Source organism: Podarcis cretensis (assembly GCF_951804945.1).
Source record: "Podarcis cretensis genome assembly, chromosome: 10".
In the NCBI taxonomy this organism is placed as follows: Eukaryota; Metazoa; Chordata; class Lepidosauria; order Squamata; family Lacertidae; genus Podarcis; species Podarcis cretensis.
Window position 1 is genome coordinate 57,966,946 of NC_137179.1, and position 25,481 is coordinate 57,992,426.

Sequence of the window (25,481 nt, forward strand, 5' to 3'; positions counted from 1 at the left end):
ACTAAATTGAATAATGGGCTAATTATAATTATAATAAGGTTTTAAAATTTGGGGTAAGAATTTGTGGAATTAATCTAATGGAAATGGAATACAAGAGGGGGAGGGATGGGGAAGTCCTGGAAAGATGTTAATGAAAGTAAGGTTTTAAATGCAAATTTTATCTTTTTCTTTTTTCTTTTTTTTTCTTTTTTTCTGGATTTTTTGGAATTTTTAATAAATATAATTTAAAAAAAAAAAATTATTGTGGAAATGTTCACAAAACATATGCCTCTTTGGCTCAATAGCCAAAGGTTTATGTGTATAAATTTTGGATGATAGTTGTCAGGCTGATTTAAACAGAAGTATAGCAATGTAGAGGGTGGGGGGGGGAATCAAAATGTCAGCAGACTTCTCTTGCGACTGCACTTCTGACTATTTATGTCAATCTTTTTTATAGTGAATTTCATGTTTTCAGAAGATGTGTGTCATTATGTGAACTCCCAGGGAGATCAGCAGCTATCATTTACTAGACATATGTCTAACCCGGCATACGAGCATCATTATAACCTCCCTTGCCTCGTGTTCTGATTTATCGGAGGGAGAGAAGGAGTGCAAATCACCGCTAGAGACCTGTTCTACTTGGGCTAATAAAATCCCAGCTCACTTGCAATTGTTCCTAAAAATGTACAAGCGACTGTCTTATTCCCATCTCTAGCAGTGGGCCAGGTCTGAAATCCCAGAAGTATATAATAGTAATATGAAATAACACAACAGAGTTTTCACACTGAGTAAAGTTAAAATTTCAAATAGAAATATGACTTTAATTCTTAAAGAAACTAGTGATCAATTAAGGTAAATGTTTTATTCTGAACTAGAGACTGCCACCGTCTATTCTCGGGAGTCTCAACATTTTCCTTTTTTAAAAAAGCATATTATAAATATCAATACTTTACAAAACAATATACACTTAACATTACATTACATATATTACGTACAAAACATACAACGCCTATCTCACCTTGACCACCCCTTCTACCTACCTACCTACCAACCAAGACACAAACATACTGTGATTATTGACTTCCAACCAGTCTCATTGCGTAAATTTGTCACTCATTAAATCTATGCACATTTCATATTGCTTATTTTGTTCATCTTTTCTAATAATTACATCTTTTCTCTCGTCTATCTTCTCTATTTATTAGATTTCTGTTCTCATCCTGAGGTAAGGTTCTTAACCCAAGGTACTACTTCCAGGTTAGCAGAGCCTATAACCCGAAGTGTTTGTAACCTGAAGTGTTTGTAACCTGAAGTACCACTGTATCTGATCGGGGGTGGACTTTGGTAAGACAGTGGTACCTCTAATTATGAACTTAATTCGTTCCAGAGGTCCGTTCTTAACTTGAAAATGTTCTTAACTAGAGGTGTGCTTTCACTAATGGGGCCTCTTGCTGCCGCTGCATGGCTGACACACAATTTCCATTCTCATCCTGGGGCAAAGTTCTCAACTCGAGGTAACTCTTCCAGGTTAGCAGCATTTGTAACCTGAGGCGTTTAACTCAAGGTACCACTGTATGGCACTCTGAGTGAGGCCAAAATTTGGGGCTCCCAAATGGATGTTATCAATTACGGATCTTTTCAATTTTACACCCCTTTGCCTTGGCACCCGGGGGGGGGGGGGAGGAGATGCCAGCACCACCCTAAATCTGGCACTGATCTGATTTTATCTGATTGGCTTTCCATCAGGGAAATAATTGGTGGCTAGATGCACAGACTCTTAAGCAGTTGCAGAAGGTTAAAACAGCGGTTACATGCACATTTGTGTGCAGTATGTCATAATTGCATTGTATTTTTTTAATTGGAAAGCGCTTATCTTTTTTAATTAAAAATCCTTTTATATAAAACAAGATAGAGAGCTAATAGGTGTGTGGTGGCTGTCCAGTATTTTTTTTTCCTCACTCGGCGCCACATGAATGACTCTCTGCCGGCTGGGAAGAAATGCAATGTTCTCCTGGCTCTTAGAGTTATTTCCCATGAGTCTTACATGGCTGACTTGGAGAACAGGCAGGAAGGCATATAGACTTTCAGGGATGTGGAGAAGCTGCTCTACTATCATATGAATAACTCCTCTGCTGTGATAGAAAATGAGGGTCTCGTGTTGGAAGAATATAACAGGCAAGAACATAAGAATGACTTACTGGGTCATGTCAATAGCCCAAGAAGGAGCTGAGTACAACAGCACTCTCCCCACTTGTGATTCCCAACAACTGGAGTGGAAGTAGAATGCAGCCATCATGGCTAAGTAGCCATTGGCAACCCTATCCTCCATGAATTTGTCTAGATCTTCTTTTAAAGCATCCCAAATTGGTGCCCATTGCTATTTCTTGTGGGTGTGAATGAACTACATGCTGTGTGAACATGTACGGTATTTTCTTTTCTCTGTCCTGAACCTTCCTACATTCAGCTTCAATTGGTGTCCATGAGTTCTAGAGCTATGAGAGAAGAACAACAAAATGATCCCTTGGAGGGGACCTGTTTTGAGGGCGATTCAATACCTTTCACACCAAGGATATTATTTTAGGGCTAAGGGCTTGAAAGTTTATCTTTGGTTTGAAAAGATGCCTGTGCTTTAAAGTTGTTGCAATGATGGGCATGAATTCTGGTTTGTGTTCTGGTGAATGGACCTGAGACAGACACAGGCTCCCTCAGTTTGATGGTGTTTGAACCTTCCTTGTCCTGCCTCCCTAGGCCCCAAGCACCTTACATCTTCACATCTCTCTGTGTCCCAGAACCCCTGGCAGGAAACTAAAGTGCTTCACATTTAATCGGGGAGCATCCATTTCTTTTCTTTTTTTATCTACCATCTGCCTGTTCCTAAATAAATTATTTTTATGATTATGTTGTAGACTAGCACATTCTCCAAATCTGAATCGGCCAGTTTTCAATTACAGAGCAATTGAAACAAAATGGTGAGTGCTAACAAAGTGGGTAGTAGACTTGGTGCTATAAAGGGTGTGTGTCTAAGGAATAGCTCAAATGATTTGGAAACCAGGTTAATCTCAGAATAAACTGAGCTCGAATCCTGGCGAAATGGATAAGTGGTTCTGGAGGCACAGGTAGCCTCAGTGACTGGAAGTGCCTTTTCCCAGCTACAACTGGTGCAAAAGTGATGCAATGGTCATTCCTGGATGGGGAGAGCATGCCCACAGAGGTTCTGGCATTGGTGTCTTCAAGATTGGATTGCTGCAATGCATCCCCTTATGCTTGATTTGGAAGCAGCAGTTAGTGCAAAACGCTGCAGTCTGGTTTCTGACAGGAGTCACACGCTGTCAGCATATAACACATCTGCATAGATTTCTGGACTTAGATTGCCCATTTGCTACCTGGGCAGGTTCAAGATGTTACAGCTAGTATTAAAAAAAAAACACCCTCAATGTATTGGGACCAGTTTACCTGCAGGATTTTCCTAGCCCGTATGCACCCCCTCAACCACTTCAACCTATGGAAGTGACACAATTACAGGTGCCACATATAATGTGTTCCAATCTTTTAGTGTGGGAGCAACTACACTGTGGTTCTCCCCTGCCTACTGACATTGGGCAGGTGCCTTCACTGTATTCTTTTTGATGCCTGCTTAAAACATTTTTGCTTATTCAAGCCTATCCAGGCATGTAGAAGTTACAGCAGAAACTTCGGATGTTTAAAAAGAAATTCAAAGTTAGAAAGCTATAACTACTGTTGCTTTTACTCTTCTTGAATGTTTCAAAGTGTCTGTTTTTATTGATTATTTTATAATTTTGAAGCTGTTCAGAGGTTTTCTTACAACCATATTTGATAAATAAGGTTTCAGGTTGTGTGCATTGAGCAAGTGAAGTTCTTTTCATTATCCCAACCCATGAGTATAGCCAAGTGAGCTTTGTAAATTCACAACTTAGATTCAGGGCAGTGGAGCCAAAAAAAAGGTTGTGAAGAGGAGTTGGATACTCCTTATTTGTTTAAACCAACCAACATTTTAATTATTCAATTTATCATTCAATTTTGCATTTTAGACATAACATGTTGCTATGATTTGTATGCTGCATTAATAGCAATAAAAATATTTAGATCAGTCTATTTCTGCTTTAATGCATATGATTTCAATAGTTTTAGCTATTTGTTATGGTTGTGCAAATGATGGAGGAAAATACTATACTTTGTTTATCTAGATGCTCAGTTCTGCCAACTGCTGTGACAGCCAGAAGTAGGGATTTATTTAATTTTTTTAAAGTTTTTCAACTGCTGTTCATGTTTCCTGGCATATGCACCACTTGATTAATTCATCATAGCTGGAAGTCTTAGCTCTTTCATGAGTAGTACCTTTTGAAACACTTTTCTTTCATCCTTCCTGGAATTTGGTGACAGTATGCAAAGATCAGCAGTTCTGTCGTATGCTGCAGGGCAACAGAAAGACCGTGCTTTTCCATTAGTCACCAAGAGAAAGGTCTTACCCTCTTTGAAATCTGAATAATCTGAAACTGTGCTAGCTTCTCTGTTAGATACAAAATTGCATATTGATGTGCCTGGCCACCTTTTCATCCTTTCTGTTCATAGTTTTGTTGGTGTGGTTTTTTGTTGTTGTTGTTTTTTTGCAAATGAATTGCTTCTCATCTCTTTTTCCAGCTGAATCAATGCAGCTCTCTATGTGTTGCCTTTCAGTTAGGTCTACTATTTTCTGTGCATGTACACGAGCAAATGATTTGGAGTGCTCTGATATCTTCTTTTGGAGTGGTTTAAACTGCCCTTTCCTTGAAGTTCCATTGTACGCAACAGAACTTGAATACCATTAAACTGAAACATTGTGTTTTCAGTGTTCATAAATGCTTCCCTTTGGAGCCTCCAAAACAACTTCTTGGTTTTCTTCCTGATCACCTTCTTCAGACTGACCTTAGGAGCCAATCCTCAGCAGCCGACTTACCTCCGTTCACTCTGAATAGCTCAAATCAGCACAAAGGGTGAGAAGACTCCTTTCTCAATAGCTAAAAAGCTGCCCTTTTGTGCTGATTGGGCTCCTCTAGGATGCAGGAGACAGACACCTTGGAGAAATAGTAGCAGGCATTTTAACCTCCTATAACCCCAGACCACTACACCTCTGGGGCAGGCAAGGCAGTCTCCTATCACAAGCACACACCCCAAACCTCTGTTGTCTTAATTCCAGGTAACACTAATTCTTCCCTGTGCCTCTTTTCCTGGAACTATGAGGCATGGAACAATTGCCACAGAAAAGAGGAGTGAACATTACATTTTGTTGGAAAGGTCTGGGGCCCTGCCTTGTAGCCAACAGCAATCTGAAGACAAAATGGTGAAGAGAAAAATTAGTACCTAAATGAATGGTGCACCAAGACTTTTTAAAGTGTTGGTCCTTGCTGGGAGGGTGATCAGTTCAGGCAGTGAAATGAGCAAACTTAGCTCAGAATTGTCCCTGGCACAATCTTAGTTGCCAATGATGTAGAGCATAAAGTGGGGTTGATGTTTGACATAGAAGTTTAGCATGTTGTCAACAAGTAGCTGTTTTCAGTCTTTCTATAACTTATTAACACGTCTCAATGACATTTTTAATGACCCTTTTAACATTGTTTCCCTTCCAAATACTAACCAGGTCTGACCCTACTTAGCTTCTGAAATCAGATGAGGTTGAGCATGTTCAGGGTAGTATGGCCATAGACCCCTTTTAACATGGTTGAAATAAACTTAATTGCTTATTTAATCAATATATATTTATTGCTCAGTAAAAAGCGCTATTTTAGAAATTCAAATCTACAGTATAGTCAACTCACTTCGAAAAAACATTAAAACAGCAAGCAATAATTATCACCTCTCCAATCTAATAGCTCATTATTCAGAACTTATGGTTGAATCTTAGCCATGACCAATGTTATATTTATGTCACTCTTCAAAAGAGCAGCATGATTTTTTCTGACCAATTGACTGTTCACAGTGATCTGGAATCTTTAATTAGTGACAGCTGGATTTATTTCTCAGTTGAGGTTAAAGGTAAGAGATACTGAAATGCTATATCAATTAAAAAAATTCTGTTTTAAATTTAAAGATGGAATACGGCTACTGATATAATAGTTTTGAACTGCAGTGGGTCTTCAGTGCACTTATAACCTAAGGACACAATCTGGAATGTAATAAATCATAGTTTAAGCCCATAAAAATGAATGGTATTTGGCAAGTTGGATTTTTTTATTTATTTCCCAAGTAGAAACTGTTTCTTGTGTTATTTGTTCCATAGTTATTTGACTTCATTTTTTTTTTTACCATTTTTTTTTAATAGTCACAACTTTGCTGGGGTTTGGGGTCAGTTACCCACAGTCTGTGGATAGCAGCATTCCCTTCCCTTCCATCCTGTTCCTTGTCCCTCACTCTCAGACCACTGAGGTGAGGGTCCTTTACCTTCAAAGTGCTTCTAAATATTTATTGAAAGCTGCAAGGTAATTTCGGCAAAGTACGGTATCTATTGAAATGCATATAGGAAATAAAGTACGGCACACTATCAAGAGCTGTTTCCATAACAGTAGTTCCCCAAACCCTGCTGAAATAAGACAGTCCTTACCTGCGAGCAGAAGGACAGCAAGGAGGAAGCCAGAGAAGCCTCTCTAGGAAAGGAGCTCCAATGCCACCAAGAAGGCCCTCTCCTGCATCCCCACCAAACAGGCATGTCACGGTCTGATTCACAGGCGATCAAAGTCCCGGCAGGGGACGTCAGGACCGGGGGCAAGATGGCAGGGTGGAAGCAGGAACAGGGGTCCAGAAGCCAGGAGTCAAGTAGCCAAGGGTCAGGAAGCAAGGAGTCACAAAATCAGGGGTCCGAGGATCAAGAAGCAAGGAGTCAAGAAGCTGAGGTTCAAGGATCAGGAAGCAAGAAGCCCAAGACAGGAAGCGTGTTGCTGTGGCAAAGAGCTGAAGGGAAATGCTGACCTTATATCCCTTCCCAGCTCTTGCCACCAGGTGCTGTGAGTTACCAATCGGCCTATTGAGTTACCTGTGAGTTACCAATCTGTGAGGCTGCTCCTTGCCTCTTCAGAACAAACTTAGGAAGGCCCCAGTCCTGCAAAGTCCTATTGGTCACAGAGCCTGGCTCCTGCACGCACCCCTGACAATGCATGTGAAGGTGGTAGGACTGAGAGAAGGGCCTCCCCCAAAGATCTCAGAGTCTTGGCAGGTTTTCATGGGAGTATATGGTCCTTCCAATAGCCTGGGACTAAGCCAAATAGATTCACAACCATCATTTTGTACTGTGACCAGAAACAGACTGGTAGCCAGAGAAGTTGTTGTAACAAGGGAGTTGTGTGCTCCATGCAACCAGTGTTGGCCAACAGATTTTCAAAGGGATGTCATTGAGGAATGAGCACAGCTAGTGAACTAGCTTTAACTATACAAATGCACTCTTGGCCACTGCAGAAACCCAGGTATCTAGGTTCAGGGCAGAATCCTGGAGCACACTGAAACTGCAAACTTCTGGCTTTTCACAGGGAGTGTAACTCCACCCAGCGCAGGCTGGATCCCTGTTCTGCCTTTCAACTGACCTGTAGCACTCTGGTTTTGTCTGGATTGAGTTTCAGTTTGTTCACCCTCATCCAGATGACAGGCACTCGTTTAGAACTGAGACAGCTTTCTTGGATTTAGCTGGAAAGGAGAAATATTGTGTCTGGCAAGGAAAAGCTGTGGCTTGTTGGAGGGTGAATGATAACCAGCTACAATAGGAAAGGTACTGACTAGAACAGGCATGGCCTAACTTGGCCCTCCAGATGTTTTGGGACTACAACTCCCATCATCCCTAGCTAACAGGACCAGTTGTCAGGGATGATGGGAATTGTAGTCCCCAAACATCTGGAGGGCGAAGTTTGGCCGTGCCTGGACCAGAAGGACTGCTGGGGGCACTTGTATGAATCATTCAAGAGGCTAATATCTGCAACATCAGAGTCTTTTTCAGCAATATAGAGATAATTGGTTCTAAGAGTGTAAATTTTAGGCAATCAACCCATGTGAGATTGACCATTCCCTTCCATAAAGTTCAATTTTTGATTTCACAAAAGAGAAGGAATGTGTTTACTTAAATTGGTTGCTGACAGATTACCATTTTCACATGGAGAAGACTTGTGAGCAGTTATTTGCAGGAGTTGTGGATATTTTCTTGAAGCTATTATAAACATTCGGACTGATACATTTATCCAAATAACAGCTCTTATCCCTGCATCAATGCTATTACCATGGATGCAGTGACTGCAGAAAGCTATGGTAAGCCATGTTACTCCACAGCAAACATTCCCCCCCCTTTCATTTTTTGCCATTTAAGGCATTTGAAAAAGACGCACGGTGCAACACCATATGCAACATTCACAAAACTCTTGTCATTTTTGTGTTTTTATATTGTAAAACTCCCTGCAATCCTCGGATGAAGGGCAGAATGATAATAATGATGATGATGATGATGATGATGTTCGGAGATGTTTCAAAATTAAAATATTCCTCTTGGAAACCTGGGGCCCAAGCCCTGTACTCTCAGCAAGTAAATCCGAAAGAAATCCCATAGAATTGCTAATTAGCTGTTACCATTCCAGATGTTCATTTGCATGCTTGTCTTGAACCACAAGTCAACCTGCAGAATTAAAGGCAGAAACAAGGAGTTCAAGAATGCTAGGCTAGAAGCTTTTCGTGTTAGCTTCACACATGAAGCAAGTTTTTGATGTGGTGGAGCGTTCATATGTGCTATTCTACCACAGATGCTTTGAGATGATTGAGCCTTGTAAGGCTCTTATGCACTGAATAGGGGATAAAATTAGTCTATAATGTAACTAGGTTTTCCTGAATGGGCATTGATGCACATTGTATTGTGAACATTGATTTGTTGTTGCTTTCATATAAAACCAAGTGCTTTCATATAAGTTTATTTAGATTGCTTACCTGCATTGTTTTGATGTTTTGATTGTTTAGGAGCATTAAATCAAACAAACTGGGGGAAGAAACATCCAGCTTGCAATGGTGCCAAGCAATCGCCTATTAATATTGATGAGGATCTAACTCGAGTAAATGTGAATCTTAAGGAGCTGAAATTCCAAGGCTGGGAAAAAGAATCAGCAGAAGAAACTTTAATCTACAATACAGGCAAAACAGGTACAAATTTCACATCTCCTTTTTTTGATTTATTTAATGTTTTGATTCAACCTTTTGCACTTAGGTATTTTAAAACCTCTTGTTTCGTTTTCTTTCTTTTAATCATCTTCAAGTTTGGGTTTTTGCAATTACGAGGAAGACAGCTGGCAGTAAGATTCAAACATCAAGTCAAGAGGACTCAGAGGGAAATTATATGCATTAACAAAAATAGCCCTAGAAATAGCATAATTACTGTAATCCATTAATGCATGCTTACTGAAAATAAAGATTTAAGTATTTTCCACATCATAATTATTGACTGTTAATACCTGCACTTGACATGCTGCTATGCTAATGTTTTCACAACTACACAGCTAGTGTTTTCAAAGAGCAGTTTATAAAGGCCATTATGTTTGAGCAATCATTTTATAAGAACCCCTCACTTATGTGTAGGACTGGAATTTCAAAGAGAAGCCATTACTAATTGAGCAGCTGCTGCCAGCTGCAAAGGTGTACACATAGGTTTACTATGGAAAAGCGCTAGTGAACCACCTGAATTGAGATCTGGAGGAGGCTGTCTACTGCCGCTTGCTGTCTGTCTGAATGTGCAGTGTATCATTCCTCTAGATTTTCCAGGAGAGTTGTGATATCTTGCACAGTCTTGGATATAAATAAATTGCCCTGCATGCTATGTAAAGGGGGCTTTGAACTGTTTCACAGGCAGCAATTTCCATGCTGCATTACCTGATAACACATCACACTGGAAACTGAAAGGTATTTCCAAAACAATTTGTAGAATGCCATTGGCGTTCTGTTGATCAAAGGACAAAAATCGAAAGTCCTGCTGGGCATGCTTAAGAGATTGGGTACACCAAAAAATATCTCTTGATCCCAGACACAGAATTCCTTAGATTTATGTTAATACTGCTTTTAATAGTTAAACTTTGGGTAGATTGACTCAATGTATTTAAAGCACATCCACCACACAATTAAAGCACATGACTTGCCCCAAAGCTTCCTGCAGTTTGTTAAGGTTGACTGGAAAGTCTAGCTCTGTGAGTTCCTCATATTCTTTGGGGGAAGTCATGTGCTTTGGATGCGCTTTGAATGTATAGTCGTACCTTGGATCTCAAATGCCTTGGTTCCCGAACAAATCGGCTCCCTAACAATCGAAACCTGGAAGTGAGTGTTTTCAAATGGTTTTCAAACGTTCTTTTGGAACCCGAACGTCCAACGCAGGTTCCGCGGGTTCCAAAGGGCTGCAGGAGCTTCCTGCAGCCAATCAGAAGCCGCATTTTGGTTTCCATACATTTTGGAAGTCGAACAGACTTCCGGAACAGATTCCGTTTGACTTCCGAGGTACGACTGTATGTTGGTGATCTGTCCAAATTTTACAATACTAAATTGTTTTCTCTTCCATCCTACAAGAATACTATGTGAAACTATATAACTATGAAACAGTGGCATTTGGATTGTTTTTCCTCTTAGAGGGATTTCCAAACAACTTTCGAAAGAAACAATACATTTGTGCTGTTTCTCATATGAAGCTGGTTTATATTTGCTGGTGGGTGAAATATTCTTGAGATCTCCTTTAGTTTTCCATTTGAGAGCTCAAAATAGTTAGAAAGAACCAGTACCAGTAAAGCAAAGGATTACACTCATGCAGATACCAGCGTCCTTGTTTCAGTGCACAGGGAAAGTCTGTATGTGGTGCATGATCACACAGGCATTTCTTTGGTGATGGAAAGGATGAAAGTAAAATTATTGCTCTACCTTGAGCTTCATCTTAAGACTCTTGGTCCATCATCAAGCTGTTAGCACTAGAATTCTGTAATTACAGCAAGGAATTTTCTCATGCTAGAATATCCAGTGTCCACAATCGAATCAACATTTTTTGGGTTCGATCAAGGCAAGCAAGGTGGTCCTAACAATGTCGACTTATAATTAAATCATATTGAATTCAGTGGAGCTTATTCCCAGGTAAAGTGGGGTTAGCAGCCTAAGTTAGTTGAACTTAGCTCTCATTGCATCCATGGAATATATTGAAAATGACTTTAAGTGCAGTCCAAACCTTGGCTACCGTCTGGCAGGAACTGAGAGAGCAGCAGGACTACCACAACGTTCCCACCACGAATGTCTACTGGGGCAGAAAGTTGGGAAGCAGAAAATAGCTTCACCGGTTTGGAGCTGGTGCAGCTATTGCACTTGGAATTGGCCTGAGGCTGTCACATGATGGTAGTGAGGCTGGCTCAGGATCCAACAGATCACAAGCCAGCTCAAACCCTCCCTGCCCTGTAATGTTCTGTTTCAGGGCTCTCTTTTATCTGCCACCACCAGGTATCCTGTGGATTGCAAGGGAACATTCAATGATGATGGAATGACATCATCAGGAATTCTCAGGCAGAGGCTAGTTCAGAGGAAGGACAATAATGCTCAGTCCAGCCTGGCGCAATGGGAGGTTGGATTGTTTCCTGAGTTCCTGCTGAAGTCAATTGGGCTTAAGTTGCATTAACTTAGGAACCAACTCATAGCATTGAGCTTTCATTTATACCCAGGGCTGGCCCAAGACATTTTAGTACCTAAGGCAAAGCACAAATTGGCACAACCCGCTCCCTGCCAGGGAAAAAAGTGTAAGCATCTACATTAGGAACAAGGATAGAATAAAGATCTACATCAGGATCTGCTGTCCTGTGGATCCTGCTGCCTGAAGCAGTCACCTCACTTTGCTTCATGGATGGGCTGGCCCTGTTTATACCTGGCTTCACCAATGTGGTGTCCTCCAGGTGTTTTGAACTACAAGTCCCAACAGCTCCAGAAGCACATGCTGGTGAAAGTTGTAGTCCCAAACATCTGAAGTACACCAAGTTTATGCAGGCTGGTTATAATGAGAACTTCAAAATGTTGGGGTTTTATTATTGTTGTTATTATTCTAACACTGATATGTTTGAATTGAAAAGCTGTTGCGTTTTCCTCTTTAACATGCCTAATAACAACTCCTTTTCTCTTTTTAGTGGAAATTAATCTGGCAAATGATTACTATGTAATTGGAGGAGGCTTAGAAGCTGTATTTAAAGCAAGCAAAATAATGTTTCACTGGGGAAAATGCAATATATCTCATGATGGATCTGAACATAGCATAGATGGACAAAAGTATCCTCTTGAGGTAATGGACGTATTGAGATTTTGTACAGTAAGCCATTAGAAATACCAGGATATTTGTGGCACTTTCATGTGTACAGAAGGCATTAAAATGTGCAATAGCCACATATAGTGCTGAGTATTAAACAAGCAGCAGTCGATCATTGAAGTTCTTTGTGCGCATGTATTAATTTATCTAAACAATTTATATACTGCTTAACTACTATTGTCTGCAAGTTGTGTACAGGAAATACAATATAGAAAAGGTACAAATCAGCTAATACTACACAAAAAAACCAGACTTCTATTTAAATGCCTGCTGGAATTTTTTTTTTTTTAAGTATTCAGTAGGCACTTGAAGTTCAGTACAGAGGGAGCCTGTCTGACCTGAACAGGATGGGAGTTCCATAAAATTGTCATCTGTTACTTGCTTTCTCCTTTGTCATACTGAAAGATCATTTCCCATGGTGGTTTATGCTTTCAGAATTCACAATATCTGTTGTAAGGGCCCACCCTAACCCCACCATAAAGCTGGCTGAGGGGCCTTAGGAAGTGGTGTGCCAGTACTGCTCTGCCAGCAGAGATAGAGATGCACCAGCAAGGTGATTCTTTAGTTGCCGGACCTCCAACACTGTGGAATTTATCCCTCTTGTAGATGTTTTGGAAGTGGAGCAGGAATCTCCTCAAAGCCTGTTTCGGACTTCTAAAATATGTTGTATACTCAGTGTAGCCAATACATTGGTTTAAGGCTAATACATGCTAGCTTTCATTTCAGTCAAGGAGGAAGCATGTTGCTTCCACAGAGGTTTACATAAATTGCTTCCTCCCTTGAGGACAGGAAAAAGCTTTGTCTCTTCACTTAATGAGGAACAAGAAAAGTTAATCCCCTATAACTTTGATCCCCTAGCAGTAGTGTATTTCTGAAGCTAGTCTTCATGACTACTTATCTTTCCTTGCCCTGTTTTTTCTTTCCTATAGTATTCCATTTCTTCCCCCAGAGTATTTGTAATTGGCAGCTCTTTTAATGTCATGCCATAGAGTGTAAGCCTAAATCCTTTCCTGAACAGTGACAGGTTTGCTGGCTGCATAGTTGATATGGCAAAGGCAGAAACCAGACAGTTTCTACCAGAAACGTTTCAGATGGCCTTTAAATTATTTAGGGGTCAATTAAAACTTGACACGTACTTTGGTTTCCCCCCGACTGGAATGTAAAATACCCACATTTAAATTGCCAGGTTTCTGTGCAGTAAATATGGAAGCAGGCATGTGATCCTTGCCCATTCACTGTTTTCACTGTTTCAGTGTTTAATGAAGGGACACGAGATCCACAAATCTGTTTTTGCTGTCAGCACTGCCCATCTTCTAATAGTGCATTTGAAATTACGCTCCACTTTAAGCACCTCCAGATCCCAACACAATTGTAGCCATGACCCCAGCTGTCTTCTCCTTAGCTGGGAAAGGAGATGGGAAACCATTGGAAAGCAATGCAACTGGCAACTTGATTTGTGGACCACTGTAGGCAAACTCAGCCACACTGACATGCATTTGCTGTTTTCATAATTAAGAGTGCTTTATGAGTATTTTCCCATTTTAACTTGCATGCATTTTGTACTTGAGTTTAATGTGTATACTGGCAGCGGGGGAGGAAGCCGCTCGGGCACCTGGGGTGGTGCGCCCAGGGGCAGGGCGAGCCGCCCATTGGGATGGGGCACACCATGGGGCCTTCAGAGTCTGCTTGCCTCCTCCCACTCAGCCGCCCTACAGCTGGAAGGGGGGAGGCAGCAGGTGGACCGTTTGGGCAGCACAGAGCCTACGTACACCCAAGCCACCACATCTCTCCCAGGAGAAACACATGGCTCAGGTATGCTGCAGGCCCCGCAGTGAGTGCTGCCTGGCATTTTGTCACACACACCCGGGACGGCCCACACCTACTGCAGTCCCCTTCCTCCGCCCTGTGTACTGGTACAATCTAGTTCAGATTAGGCCTTGAGTCAGCTCATGTTTACTTGCCACATCACGTCTATTTCTGATTGCCTCCTCTGTTGGCTGAGACAGACCCCATTGACTTCCCATCCTGTTTTGCAGAGTTTGATAATATTTTATTAGGTGTAAGATAGGTTTCCAAGCAGTGTTTAGATATCTTTGAACAGGGCTGAGTTTCAAAAGCTTTTATCTGAAGTTAATACACATATCTGATACTATTGATGTTTGACAGGGAGAAAACACCTAAATTGTTGTTATTCTTCTTTTTACAGATGCAAATATACTGTTATGATTCAAATCAGTTTGTGGATTTAGATAAGGCAATTGAAGGAAATGGGAAATTAAGAGCTTTATCTATTTTATTTGAGGTAATCATCATTTTGCATATTGTTCATCTTAACTCAGAAATGTAATCATTTCCATCTTAAAGGTAAGCATTGTACTTTGTGCATGTCTTATTGCTAATTAATTTTCCATGAGGAAAAGCAAGCCTTATCCACTGAAATATTTTAACATTCGGTTTTGTGTGTGCGCGCACATATGCATCAATATAAATATAAATATACAACTTTATAACACTGGTCAACAACAAATTTGTTGCCTGCATTTTTTCAGTTGATTTAGGACGAATCTGATGCGCTGAATCCAAAAATCACATTGGTTTTGCTCAATCAGGTCAAGTTTTTGAGCTATGGCCACATGTCTTTTTTATGTTTTTGTTCACATGTACGCTTGTGTAGAGCATTTTAGAAGAAGTTGGTGGGGGTAAAATGCCATGTCGAATAATTGTTTTGATTGGAAATGATTATTTTAATGACAATAAGTATTCAGGTTCGATAGTTCTGGGTGATTATGTCGAAAAGGGATCAGTTTGAAGTCATAAAACCTCCGTTTTTTTCTCGGAAGAGAAGGACTTGGTGTACTGTGCAGATATTGCGCAGCTTCTGCTCAAGCTTGGAGTGCCACAGTACGAACCCAAAGATTGGAGACTGTTCATTGACAGCAGCAAGCGATCACTGAAATGTGTTCTGCTACACAATGGCAACCAGTTTGCCTCTATACCCCTGGCTCACTCGACTACACTGAAGGAGAACTATGAAGCGGTGAAGTATGTGCTGGAGAGAATTGGTTATGATCAGCGCAAGTGGTTTATTTGTGTTGACCTGAAGATGGTGAACTTTTTGTTGGGACAACAGTCTGGCTTCACCAAGTACCCATGTTTTCTGTGCATGTGGGATAGTAGGGACCGTGCTCAGCATTACACGAAGGAGGACTGGCCTGTGCGGGAGGAATTGGTGCCTTGCAAAAAAAGGAACGTCATCAACGACCCTCTGGTGGACAGAGACAGAATACTCTTCCCACCGCTGCACATCAAGCTCGGCTTAATCAAGCAGTTCACCAAGGCTCTGGACAAGGATGGTGACTGCTTCACTTACTTGTGCCAGGCTTTTCCAGGATTGACCGTGGAGAAGTTGAAAGCTGGCATCTTTGACAGTCCTCAGATCCGTCAGCTCATCAGAGATCCAGAGTTCGGAAACTCAATGAACGAAGTGGAACTGGAAGCGTGGAAGGCATTTGTTCTGGTAGTGAAGAACTTTCTTGGCAACAATAAGGCCAGAAACTACGCAGAACTTGTCAACAACATGCTGACTGCTTTCAGAAACCTGGGCTGCAACATGAGCGTCAAGATGCACTACCTATTTTCACATATGGACTGGTTTCCTGAGAACCTGGGTTCAATGAGTGATGAGCAGGGAGAGAGATTCCATCAGGACATGAAAGAGATGGAGACCAGGTATCAGGGTCGCTGGGACGCAGTCATGATGGCTGACTACTGTTGGACTCTGAAGAGAGACCTCCCTGCTGCTGAGCATTCCAGGAGTTCCAAGAAACGGAAGTTCAAGCCCTGAAGTTTGAAAAATGGTGAAGCGACATGCAATTTACGTGTACTTACCTTTATCAATGCCCACCATTCAGTTTACCGTAAACCTGACCTGATGGAGAGAAACGGATGCCATTTCCTGATTCAGCAGTGCAAAAATACCCTAAATCAGTTGTAGAAATCTAGACAACATTCAAAAAGTAAAAAAATTGTTGCCCAGTGTAATTCAAGATATAACAAATTAATAAAAGTGTAGACTTGACTTAAGAATAAATCATGCAATATTTCTCCAACAGGTTGGTCTGGAAGATAATATGGATTACAATTCAATTATCGATGGTGTGGCCAGTGTTAGTCGCTTTGGTGAGTTAGTGGTACAACACGAGAAACCATACGCACAATTATCCATTTGAATACACTGACAGTGCAATCCTATACATGTCTACTTTCAGGAGTAAGGTTCATTGAATTAATGTTAAGTGGGTATAGGATTCCCCTAGAAGTGATGTGAATTTATGAAGTCTAGATATACCACAATTTGAAACTGAATCAATATGCGTATTGATTCCTATAGCCTTTCATAAATATACCTGTAAGGGCCGGGAAGGGACATTGGGAGCTCATTTACCAGGCTTCAGTGCAGAGCCCTCTCTGCTGCCACCATCTGAAATTAACAGTCTCATTCACTTCAGATGAGGAAGTGAATTTGTGTGCACATGCATTCCATTGCATTTCCAGATGTGCTTCTGAACTTGAAGTAAATGGAGATGCCCACATACTTATGAGATCCAAATCTTTTAATAGCTGGGTGCTAAGTGTACTGTGTTTAAATTAATGATAAGGCAGCCATTAATTTTACTTGTTTTGGGATTTCTGAACTAAGTTCTTTTTAGGGAAGTTTATAAATTTTCGACTGTTCTACTACAGTATAATGGGACGCGGGTGGCACTGTGGGTTAATCCACAGAGCCTAGGACTTGCCGATCAGAAGGTCGGCGGTTCAAATCCCCGCGACGGGGTGAGCTCCCATTGCTCAGTCTGAGCTCCTGCCAACCTAGCAGTTTGAAAGCATGTCAAAGTGCAAGTAGATAAATAGGTATCGCTCCAGTGGGAAGGTAAATGGTGTTTCCGTGCGCTGCTCTGATTCGGCAGAAGCAGCTTAGTCATGACCCAGAAGCTGTATGCCGGCTCCCTCGACCAATAAAGCAAGATGAGCACCGCAACCCCAGAGTCGGCCACTACTGGACCTAATTGTCAGGGGTCCCTTTACCTTTACTACAGTGTATCCCTATAGTCAGCATCTAAAGAGGAGGAGTGCCATGGCTGATGGATTGCCTTCTAGTTACAACATGGAGTGAGCCTTTCCTGCGTTGGCTCCAATGCTTTGGGACACCCAAAAGGCATCAACAGTAACATGTTTTCATTCCTTTTTTGTTTTTGTTTTGGCATTTCCTGACCATTAGGTGTTAAGAGTGCACTGCTCTGTATTTTAATTCGGGATTTTTATTGTGATAATTCTATGATTCTATCAGTATGCATTTTGCTTTATTTGTATTTTGGCTTTGTAGCATTATGTTTTCTTATTTTGTGAAACACTTAGTCTTTTATATATTAAGCAGTCTGCAAATTAACCAGATCAATCAAAATATAACTATTGTGTACTCTTGTTCAGTTAGAAAACAAAGATTCAAGCACTTTGCCCTCCTTTTATGGACTGGAAACAAAAGTGGCTCAGAGCTGTGTAAGACTGATTTCTTTGTGCCATTGATACATTCCGTTTCACAGTCCAGAAAGTGAAACCGGATACTGTTTTTCTGAGCTGTAAACTTCTTTTAATAAATATGAGTCAATTCATCAGTCTTGCGATGGTGGCAAACTGGACAAACTCTGGAGAGGATTTCTATCAATCTTTTGTGAAGTGAACATCTATCAGATCACACATTTTAGTTTGTAAACGTGATACATGTATGGAAGCGTCTAACATGATGACAAAACACTGCAACTTAGTGGAAGCATTTTTCCTCAGCTCTGCTGACAGAGTTCAGTGCCATTATATAATAACAAAGAAGGTACTATTAAAATCTTACTTCAGGAAAGTTCCTGTGATTCCCGTGTTTAGGGAAGATCCACGCAGCCAATAACAAAATATTAATACATTTTACAAAGAGATTCATTCAAGAAGATTATAATAAGAAGAATATTAAAATAATGTATTTGGCAACGTGAATTGTTGGGAAGGGGTGTAGTCAGATTTCTTGTTCTTAAAGAAGGAATTCTCTTTAATTCCCATTCCCTGCGGAATCGTAGCAGGGCAGCAGTTGCCACCAAGCAAAGCTGTGATAAAGGGGGCAGCTGCCTGCTCCTTCCATCTAGCTTCAGTGCGATGGGAGAGGCTGTTTCCTGCCAGGTAAATGTTCAGGAGGCTCCAGGAGCCAATTGGATGCAAGCAGAGGGCTGCAACCTCAGAGCGGACCTGAGTGAAGACTTCATCCCTCTGGTCTGCTCCCTACCTATATGAACCAGGCACACTGAGAAAGAAGCACCTCAATCTCCACTGGATTCCCACCCATCCACCCTTTGTTCTAGTGGCAGAATAAGTGGCCACATGATAAACAAGCTACGGAGATAATTGGTCACCATGTTCAGGGCCAGGGACAAGTTTTCCTTGAAGACTAATTGGGCCTACCTCATAGCAATCTTCCCAACTTTGGGGCAAATAAGGCACTGGGTTGAATCCTTAGTCCAGGCAGGCAGGGGGTGCCCCCACTGCTGCCCCACTATAATGGGGTATCCCCTTTAAAGGAACCATGGCGCCTCCTGCCAGTGATCAGAGAGAGTTGCTCAGATGTTGTGCATGCATATGGTGATGCCTGGCAATGGTCAACCCCTATTGTCCATCAGCCAGCAGGGAGGCTGGTTGATTTTCGGATACACACCCAATGTCTATGCCAAAACCTCCTCATATCTATAATCAATGAAAGTTGTGGCCTTATTTGATTCCAATATTGGACACCCCTTCCCCATGGCTCCACTGTGCAGGGGCCCACAAATGAATTTTCTCTGTTCATCCAGTAGCCTCCAGTTCGAACTACCAATAAACGCAGCCTAGCTGAGGAATACCCTTTAAGCCAGGCTTCCTCAAACTCGGCCCTCCAGATGTTTTTGGCCTACAACTCCCATAATCCCGAGCTAGCAGGCTCAGTGGTCAGGGATGATGGGAATTGTAGCCTCAAAACATCTGGAGGGCCGAGTTTGAGGAAGGCTGCTTTTAAGCCCTAGTCCTACCCTAGCTAATATCCCAAGAAAGAAAGAGTCTCTGCAGCTGCTGCATACTTTTCTTGCAGCAGTGCTTTCTAGCATTTCCTGGGAAGAGATGAGACTGCTCTCCCATCTTTTTTCCTTGGTCTCTGCCATCAGCTGTTTTTGTTTTTGTTTTTTGTTTGTTTTTTGCCGTGGGGTGAAAGTTATTGTGCATAACTTTATACTCACTTGACATTGACTTAATTTGATGAAGCTGTCACAACTGTAAGTTCTTATGATAATATTTAAAGTATGGAGCTTATGAAAGCAATCTTAAGATATCAGAAAGACAGCTATGATGGAAGAAGGAAGGTAGCTATTATTCGAAGCCTCTGAATTTAAAACTAAATACTACAGGCGGCACAGATTTGGGTTTAATGTTCAGAAGAACATTCTAGCTACAAAACCAGCTGAGCAAAGTTGTGACATTTCCACTACAGGCCTTAGAACTGATGTTAGTAAATTACTTGGGTTGCTGGTCATTGTTGTTGACATCCGTCAATGTCTCGAGAGGCAATGCCGTGCGCCTCCGTGGGTGAAGTCACACTGCTATGTTAACAGCACCAAAGTGACACAAACCTAGGGCACAAACCTGGACAATTTGTATGGAGGTCCTGGGCTGCTCATTCAACAAGACCCCCTCCCCACTCACCCTTTTAATGTGGCCCAAAGAAAGCAGAGCAATACATCTGGCACCAGCTTGGCTGCAGGAGTGGCCGGAAGGACGCACACAAGGCGTCATTCAAACGTCTTAGGGACTCCACTTTGTATTTGTGTAGTGTATACTCCTTAGCCTTTTCTTCTCCCAAAGATATCCTGCAGGGCAGCAGAAAGCTTTAGGTTCAGAGTCTTCCTTCTCCTAGATGGGCTGCTGGCCAATGTGTAAAATATAAGAACTGACAGCAGAACCCAGGGACTGGGAACAGTATCTAAAGGGCATTTTTCACACATGTATAATTACTGACATGCTTGGCTATGAATACAAAGTAGGCAGCCAGCAATGCAAGAAAGGTTAAACAAAGAGAACTCAAAGTGAAAGGACTCTAATCAGCCTTTCAGTTTTCAAAACAGGCAAGGATCAGGGCAGCAGGTGTGTGAGGCACCTTTCTACCCAGTCAAAATATGTGCAACCCTCCCCCCATCCCCCAAATAATTCACTGAATTGTGTTTATATATAAATAACGTTTAGTTTTTGTTTTCCCACAACCGTCACAGTAACTAACCTCACAGTGGGATGATTTCTTTGCTACTGTTTAAAAAATATTGTTTGGGCTCTGCTTTTATTTTATGCATCCTGGATTTATGCATAACATCACTGTTTACTTAAAAATTATATTTTGCAGGGAAAAAAACTGAATTGGAGCCTTTCATCTTGTTGAACCTATTGCCAAATGCAACAGACAAATATTACACGTATAATGGATCTTTGTCGACTCCGCCCTGCTCAGAGACAGTTGAATGGATTATATTCAAAGACACTGTTAACATTTCAGAAAACCAGGTAACTTACATAATACATGTCAAAGAAATAATTATTTTAATCGCACACAAAAAAATATACACATTTTCACCGTAGTGGTGGCATTGAGTGCTGAAGTATGTATACACACATGTCCCACTTTATGAACATTCACAAAGCAAAATTTCACTTATCCAAACACAAAGAATTAGTACACAAACCTCATTATACGCTAAACTAAAACATGAAGGAGGGGGAAAGAACTATGAGAATGTAAATGCTGCCTTTTCAATATATGTTGCATGAGAGTTATGACCCAATCACAACAATGTGTACAATGCAAATACTGATTTTTCCATCACCCTAAAAGTCCTGTTGCTAGTATAGTTTATGCAGAGCTGTTTCTAAAGAAAACTCCCTGTGTGACTGCATTTATTGCATTTTTGCAGCTGTCAGTATTTTGCGATGTCCTTACCATGCAACAATCTGGTTACGTGATGCTGATGGACTACCTGCAAAACAATTTTAGAGAGCAACAGCATAAATTTTCCGGCCAGGTGTTTTCCTCATATACCGGAGAAGAAGTAATTCATGAAGCAGGTATGTCTTGCTAACTTGCTTACTTGACAGATATGACCATAATCTTAACCACAACAAATTGCTTCTATAAGAAATATATGGGCTCTGATTCAAATCCACACATGCACAAAACAGTCAGGAAATCGGTCATCACACCAATTAGCTGTTTGGCAGGGGGGAAAGAGTTGTGTGTGCTTTAAATTACCGTATTTTTCGCTCTATAACACGCACCCAACCATAACACGCACATAGTTTTTAGAGGAGGAAAATCCGTAGGCATGCCACCCGTAGGCATTCCCTCCATAACACGCACAGACATTTCCCCTTACTTTCTAGGAGGAAAAAAGTGAGTGTTATGGTGCAAAAAATACGGTAAATCCAGACCCACCTGAACAGCTGTTCTTTGTGATTGTTTGCTTACAGAGTGGGACCGTATACATGCAGTCCTGGCAGCTATATTGGGGGCAGGGCCTGCATGCACAGTGACAATTTTTATGCATTTTTCCAGTATGCGCATATTCCCCCCAGTTGGATTTAGTATCAAGCAACAATTGGGATTTTTTTTTTTTAAAAAAAGCCTTACTTTTAAAATTCAGTACAACAATGAAATGGTCATATAGCTTCAGAGACGACAGTGTGTAATAAAAGCTGTACAAGTTGCCAATTGTGTTCTTTGCCCTGAGAAAAGCACCTTTCCTGTTAAATCAAAGAAGATTTTACTGTTCATCGCTAATGTGCATTGAATGGCATATGTAATTTCCATTTCTGCAGTAATAAACCTGCAGGCTTTTGCAGGTTTTGGTATAAGCGAAGTCTTGTTTCTTATCTGTCATACCTATATTTTTTCCTAACTGAATTTTTAAAAAAATGTTTTATTGTGGTTGTGGTTATAATTTATGTAACCTGTTGAGTGGGGCATAAGCCTCACAATAAGCCTCAGAAGCAGGGTAAAAAACCAACTTATAAATCATCGCTGTTGAGCCTTCGTGATTCCCTTTCCCATTTCAGAAACTTAGCTAAATGATTCCACCCAAAAGTCACAAAATATTGAAGGGCATCTCTTCTCTTTAACAGTTTAATCAGTTTAACAATAAGCTGGTGTTTTCAATGAGATAAATCACCAAGAATAAAGTGAGCAGTAGTGGCTATAAGTAGCTAGGATAAGGATGAGCTTGTACATAAAAAAAAAATGTGTTAAGTTCTTTGAGTTCTGCATATTATAGCTCCATATAGAATTAGTGGGCATTGAAAAACACTGCTTTTATTTGTTAAATGCATACTTAAATTTTAATTATTATTTATTTTGCATCAGAACACCAGTTGTGTCTGTTCCTTTTGTGCTGTAGGTCCTGATACTATGCTTCTTTTCTTTTCTTTTTTGACCTTGTTCTTACTGCTAGAACAAGGGCTGCAGCTGTTTTGCTTCCCTCCTTAGTTTTGTCCCATGGCTGAACATCCATTGGGGGTTGCTGTTATCCCCTATTTTGTTCCTTGCCTTTTATCTCCAGCAGCTGTTTGGATTTATTCTCCTTGGCCAGGTGGCATGCATTAAGCTAGAAAATAGGAAGATGACTGAGATGCATAAGAATCTTGAGGAACTGAGGAGGCATATCCATGTGGTTTAAGTCTAAGTACATACAAAGTTCCATCTCATCACAACTTGCCTTTTCACAGTAACCTCCTTGCAAAGATTCTCATGGGACCAAGCACTCACATACATCAGGTTCATGGGTCCAAACGAAAATGAATTTCATTTTATTGGCACCCCTTCTGCGTGCAGGAGTTCCAGTGTTTACATGGAGTGGAAACAGAGCTCCATACAGGCCATTTTTCACTTGTCAAACCAGCAACTTCAGGCTATATGTGCTTCATACTTTTCATTCCCAGCTTTCTTTAAAAAGAGAAATCCTTGCGCCTCCATGCGTGGCAAGATTCATGCAGTTTTGGTGCCATTGCTTCTGCATCTGTCTTCAGCAGAGCATCTCTGAATTGCTTCAGACATTTCAAAGAATCATAGGTATAGGAAGCATGAGTTACCCTCAGTTTGTTTGTTCCTTGTTTGTTTTGTTTGTTTTTAGCTTCATTTTATCTACAATTTTTATTTTACACTGCTTAAGTAGCTCTTTAATTGGGTGACCTTGGGCTAGTTACACTTCTTTGAAGTCTCTCAGCTCCACTCACCTCACAGTGTGTTTGTTATGGGGAAGGGAAAGGAGAATGTTAGCCACTTTGAGACTCCCTAGGGTAGTGATAAAGCGGGATATCAAATCCAAACTCTTCTTTTATGTGTTGATCCATAATTTAAAATCTTCCCATGATCCATTTCTATGGGAAAGAGAGAGATGATAATTAAATATTAGAGTTTGGTGCCATGGGCATAGCCAGGATTTATTTTTTTTGGGGGGGAGGGCTGGCTTTGTGTTGGGGGGCACAACTGAGATTTCTGCAATGCAATTGGTCAGTTAGTTAAGTAGTCTCACACTCCACCCTTCACACCTCTTGTAATCTACTGAGCACTATTTTCTTGCAGCCAGAATCCGCACAACAGTGGTGAGCTCCCGTTGCTCTGTCCCAGTTTCTACCAAGCTAGCAGTTCAAAAGCATACCACTGCAAGTAGATAAATAGGTACTGCTGCAGCGGGAAAGTAAATGGCATTTCCGTGCGATCTGGTTTCCGTCACGGTGTTTCGTTGCACCAGTAGCGATTTAGTCATGCTGGCTACATAACCCGGAAAGCTGTCTGTGAACAAACGGTGGCTTCCTCAGCCTGAAAGCAAGATGAGCGCTGCAACCCCATAGTCTCCTTTGACTAGATTTAACCATCCAGGCGTCCTTTACCTTTTTGCATCATACAGGTTTAATACTGGAAATGAATATTGAGCCTTGAGTGCCCTCTTGTGTTCAAGAGCCAAATTCTTAGATTATATATATATACATTAACTGAAATCATTTTAATGAAAACTGACCACTGTAGTGATGGATTAAATTACTGTCATCCTTAAGGCCAATGCCTATATCTGTGTGGCTGCATTTTAGCCACTTTAAATCCAGCCACACAGAAGTTGTTCCAAATGGCAGTGCACTAATACCTCCACAGACTTGTGTTTCTGCTTTGAAGTGATGAAAGCAATACACTCTGCAAAGTAATCAATTAGATACCAACGGTTTCAACATGCATACCAGCCTCTATACAGATGGATCCATAATCTCCACGATGTGGCTGCTTGATAATATGACTCTCTAATAATATGACTCTATGATAATTTAGTGACTCTCTTGAGTTGGCTTTTAAGGTGAAGACAGACTTAACATCTATTCTGTTTTTTAGAGATATGGGGCCACTTTCCTCCTTAGATTTCCTTTGGGGAAGATAAGATTCTAGCTAGTCATTGAAACAGAAGCAATCTCTGCCCCCCCCCCAAAAAAAACACACCTTTTCATCAAATTCAGTGTCAGCAAAACAGGAGAAGTGAATGAGAAAAAAAGCTGCCATGATATTGAAGCCGTAGTCTGCATTGGTCAAAATGCATTTTTGTTGCATTGTCATTGCAGGGGCAAGGCTATGAGAGTGTGGCTATGGGGTTGTAATGAAGTATACCTGCTCTTCAGAATTTACTGCTACAACCACTCCTGAGACAGCATCTGATTTAGGGGCCTATAGCCTGTTCTTTCAGTTGTGAAGCCAGGAAGATGCTGGGCTCACCCTATAGCTGAGGAACATGTTGTGGGTTTCCTTTTATTTATGTTGCATATTGTCAGGGGCTCAGGAGCAGAAGCACAGGGAAGAGGGGAGATGGAGAGCGAAGGGGAAGAATCTGAGGGCAGCGTAGGGGAAGATGACAGTGGCCCGAGAGATGGCCAGGGCAAGGGGGGTCCCGGGAGGGACGCACCAGAAGCTAGGGGCCAGCAGCGACTCCCAAAGCAGCAGCTGGAGATCGGGACCAGTTTCCCCACCAGAGCGTAGCTGGGGGGAAGAGTCCCATGTGTCAGGGCAGGCTTCCCCTCCAGTGGGGAGAGAAGATGAGTC

The 25,481-nt window shown here is 41.3% G+C and overlaps 1 protein-coding gene across 6 annotated transcripts in view; it reads left to right on the forward strand.

The window, feature by feature from the left end:
* The window catches only part of PTPRZ1 (protein tyrosine phosphatase receptor type Z1), a 121,028-nt gene that overhangs the window by 47,443 nt on the left and 48,104 nt on the right, over positions 1-25,481 (forward strand). For all 6 annotated transcript variants that reach the window (XM_079994000.1, XM_079994001.1, XM_079994002.1 and 3 more), the window contains exons 3-8: positions 8,956-9,135; positions 12,126-12,277; positions 14,508-14,603; positions 16,414-16,480; positions 20,760-20,917; positions 21,325-21,475. In XM_079994000.1, the coding sequence (XP_079850126.1) occupies positions 8,956-9,135; positions 12,126-12,277; positions 14,508-14,603; positions 16,414-16,480; positions 20,760-20,917; positions 21,325-21,475 (804 nt within the window). The remainder of the gene's footprint in view (positions 1-8,955; positions 9,136-12,125; positions 12,278-14,507; positions 14,604-16,413; positions 16,481-20,759; positions 20,918-21,324; positions 21,476-25,481) is intronic.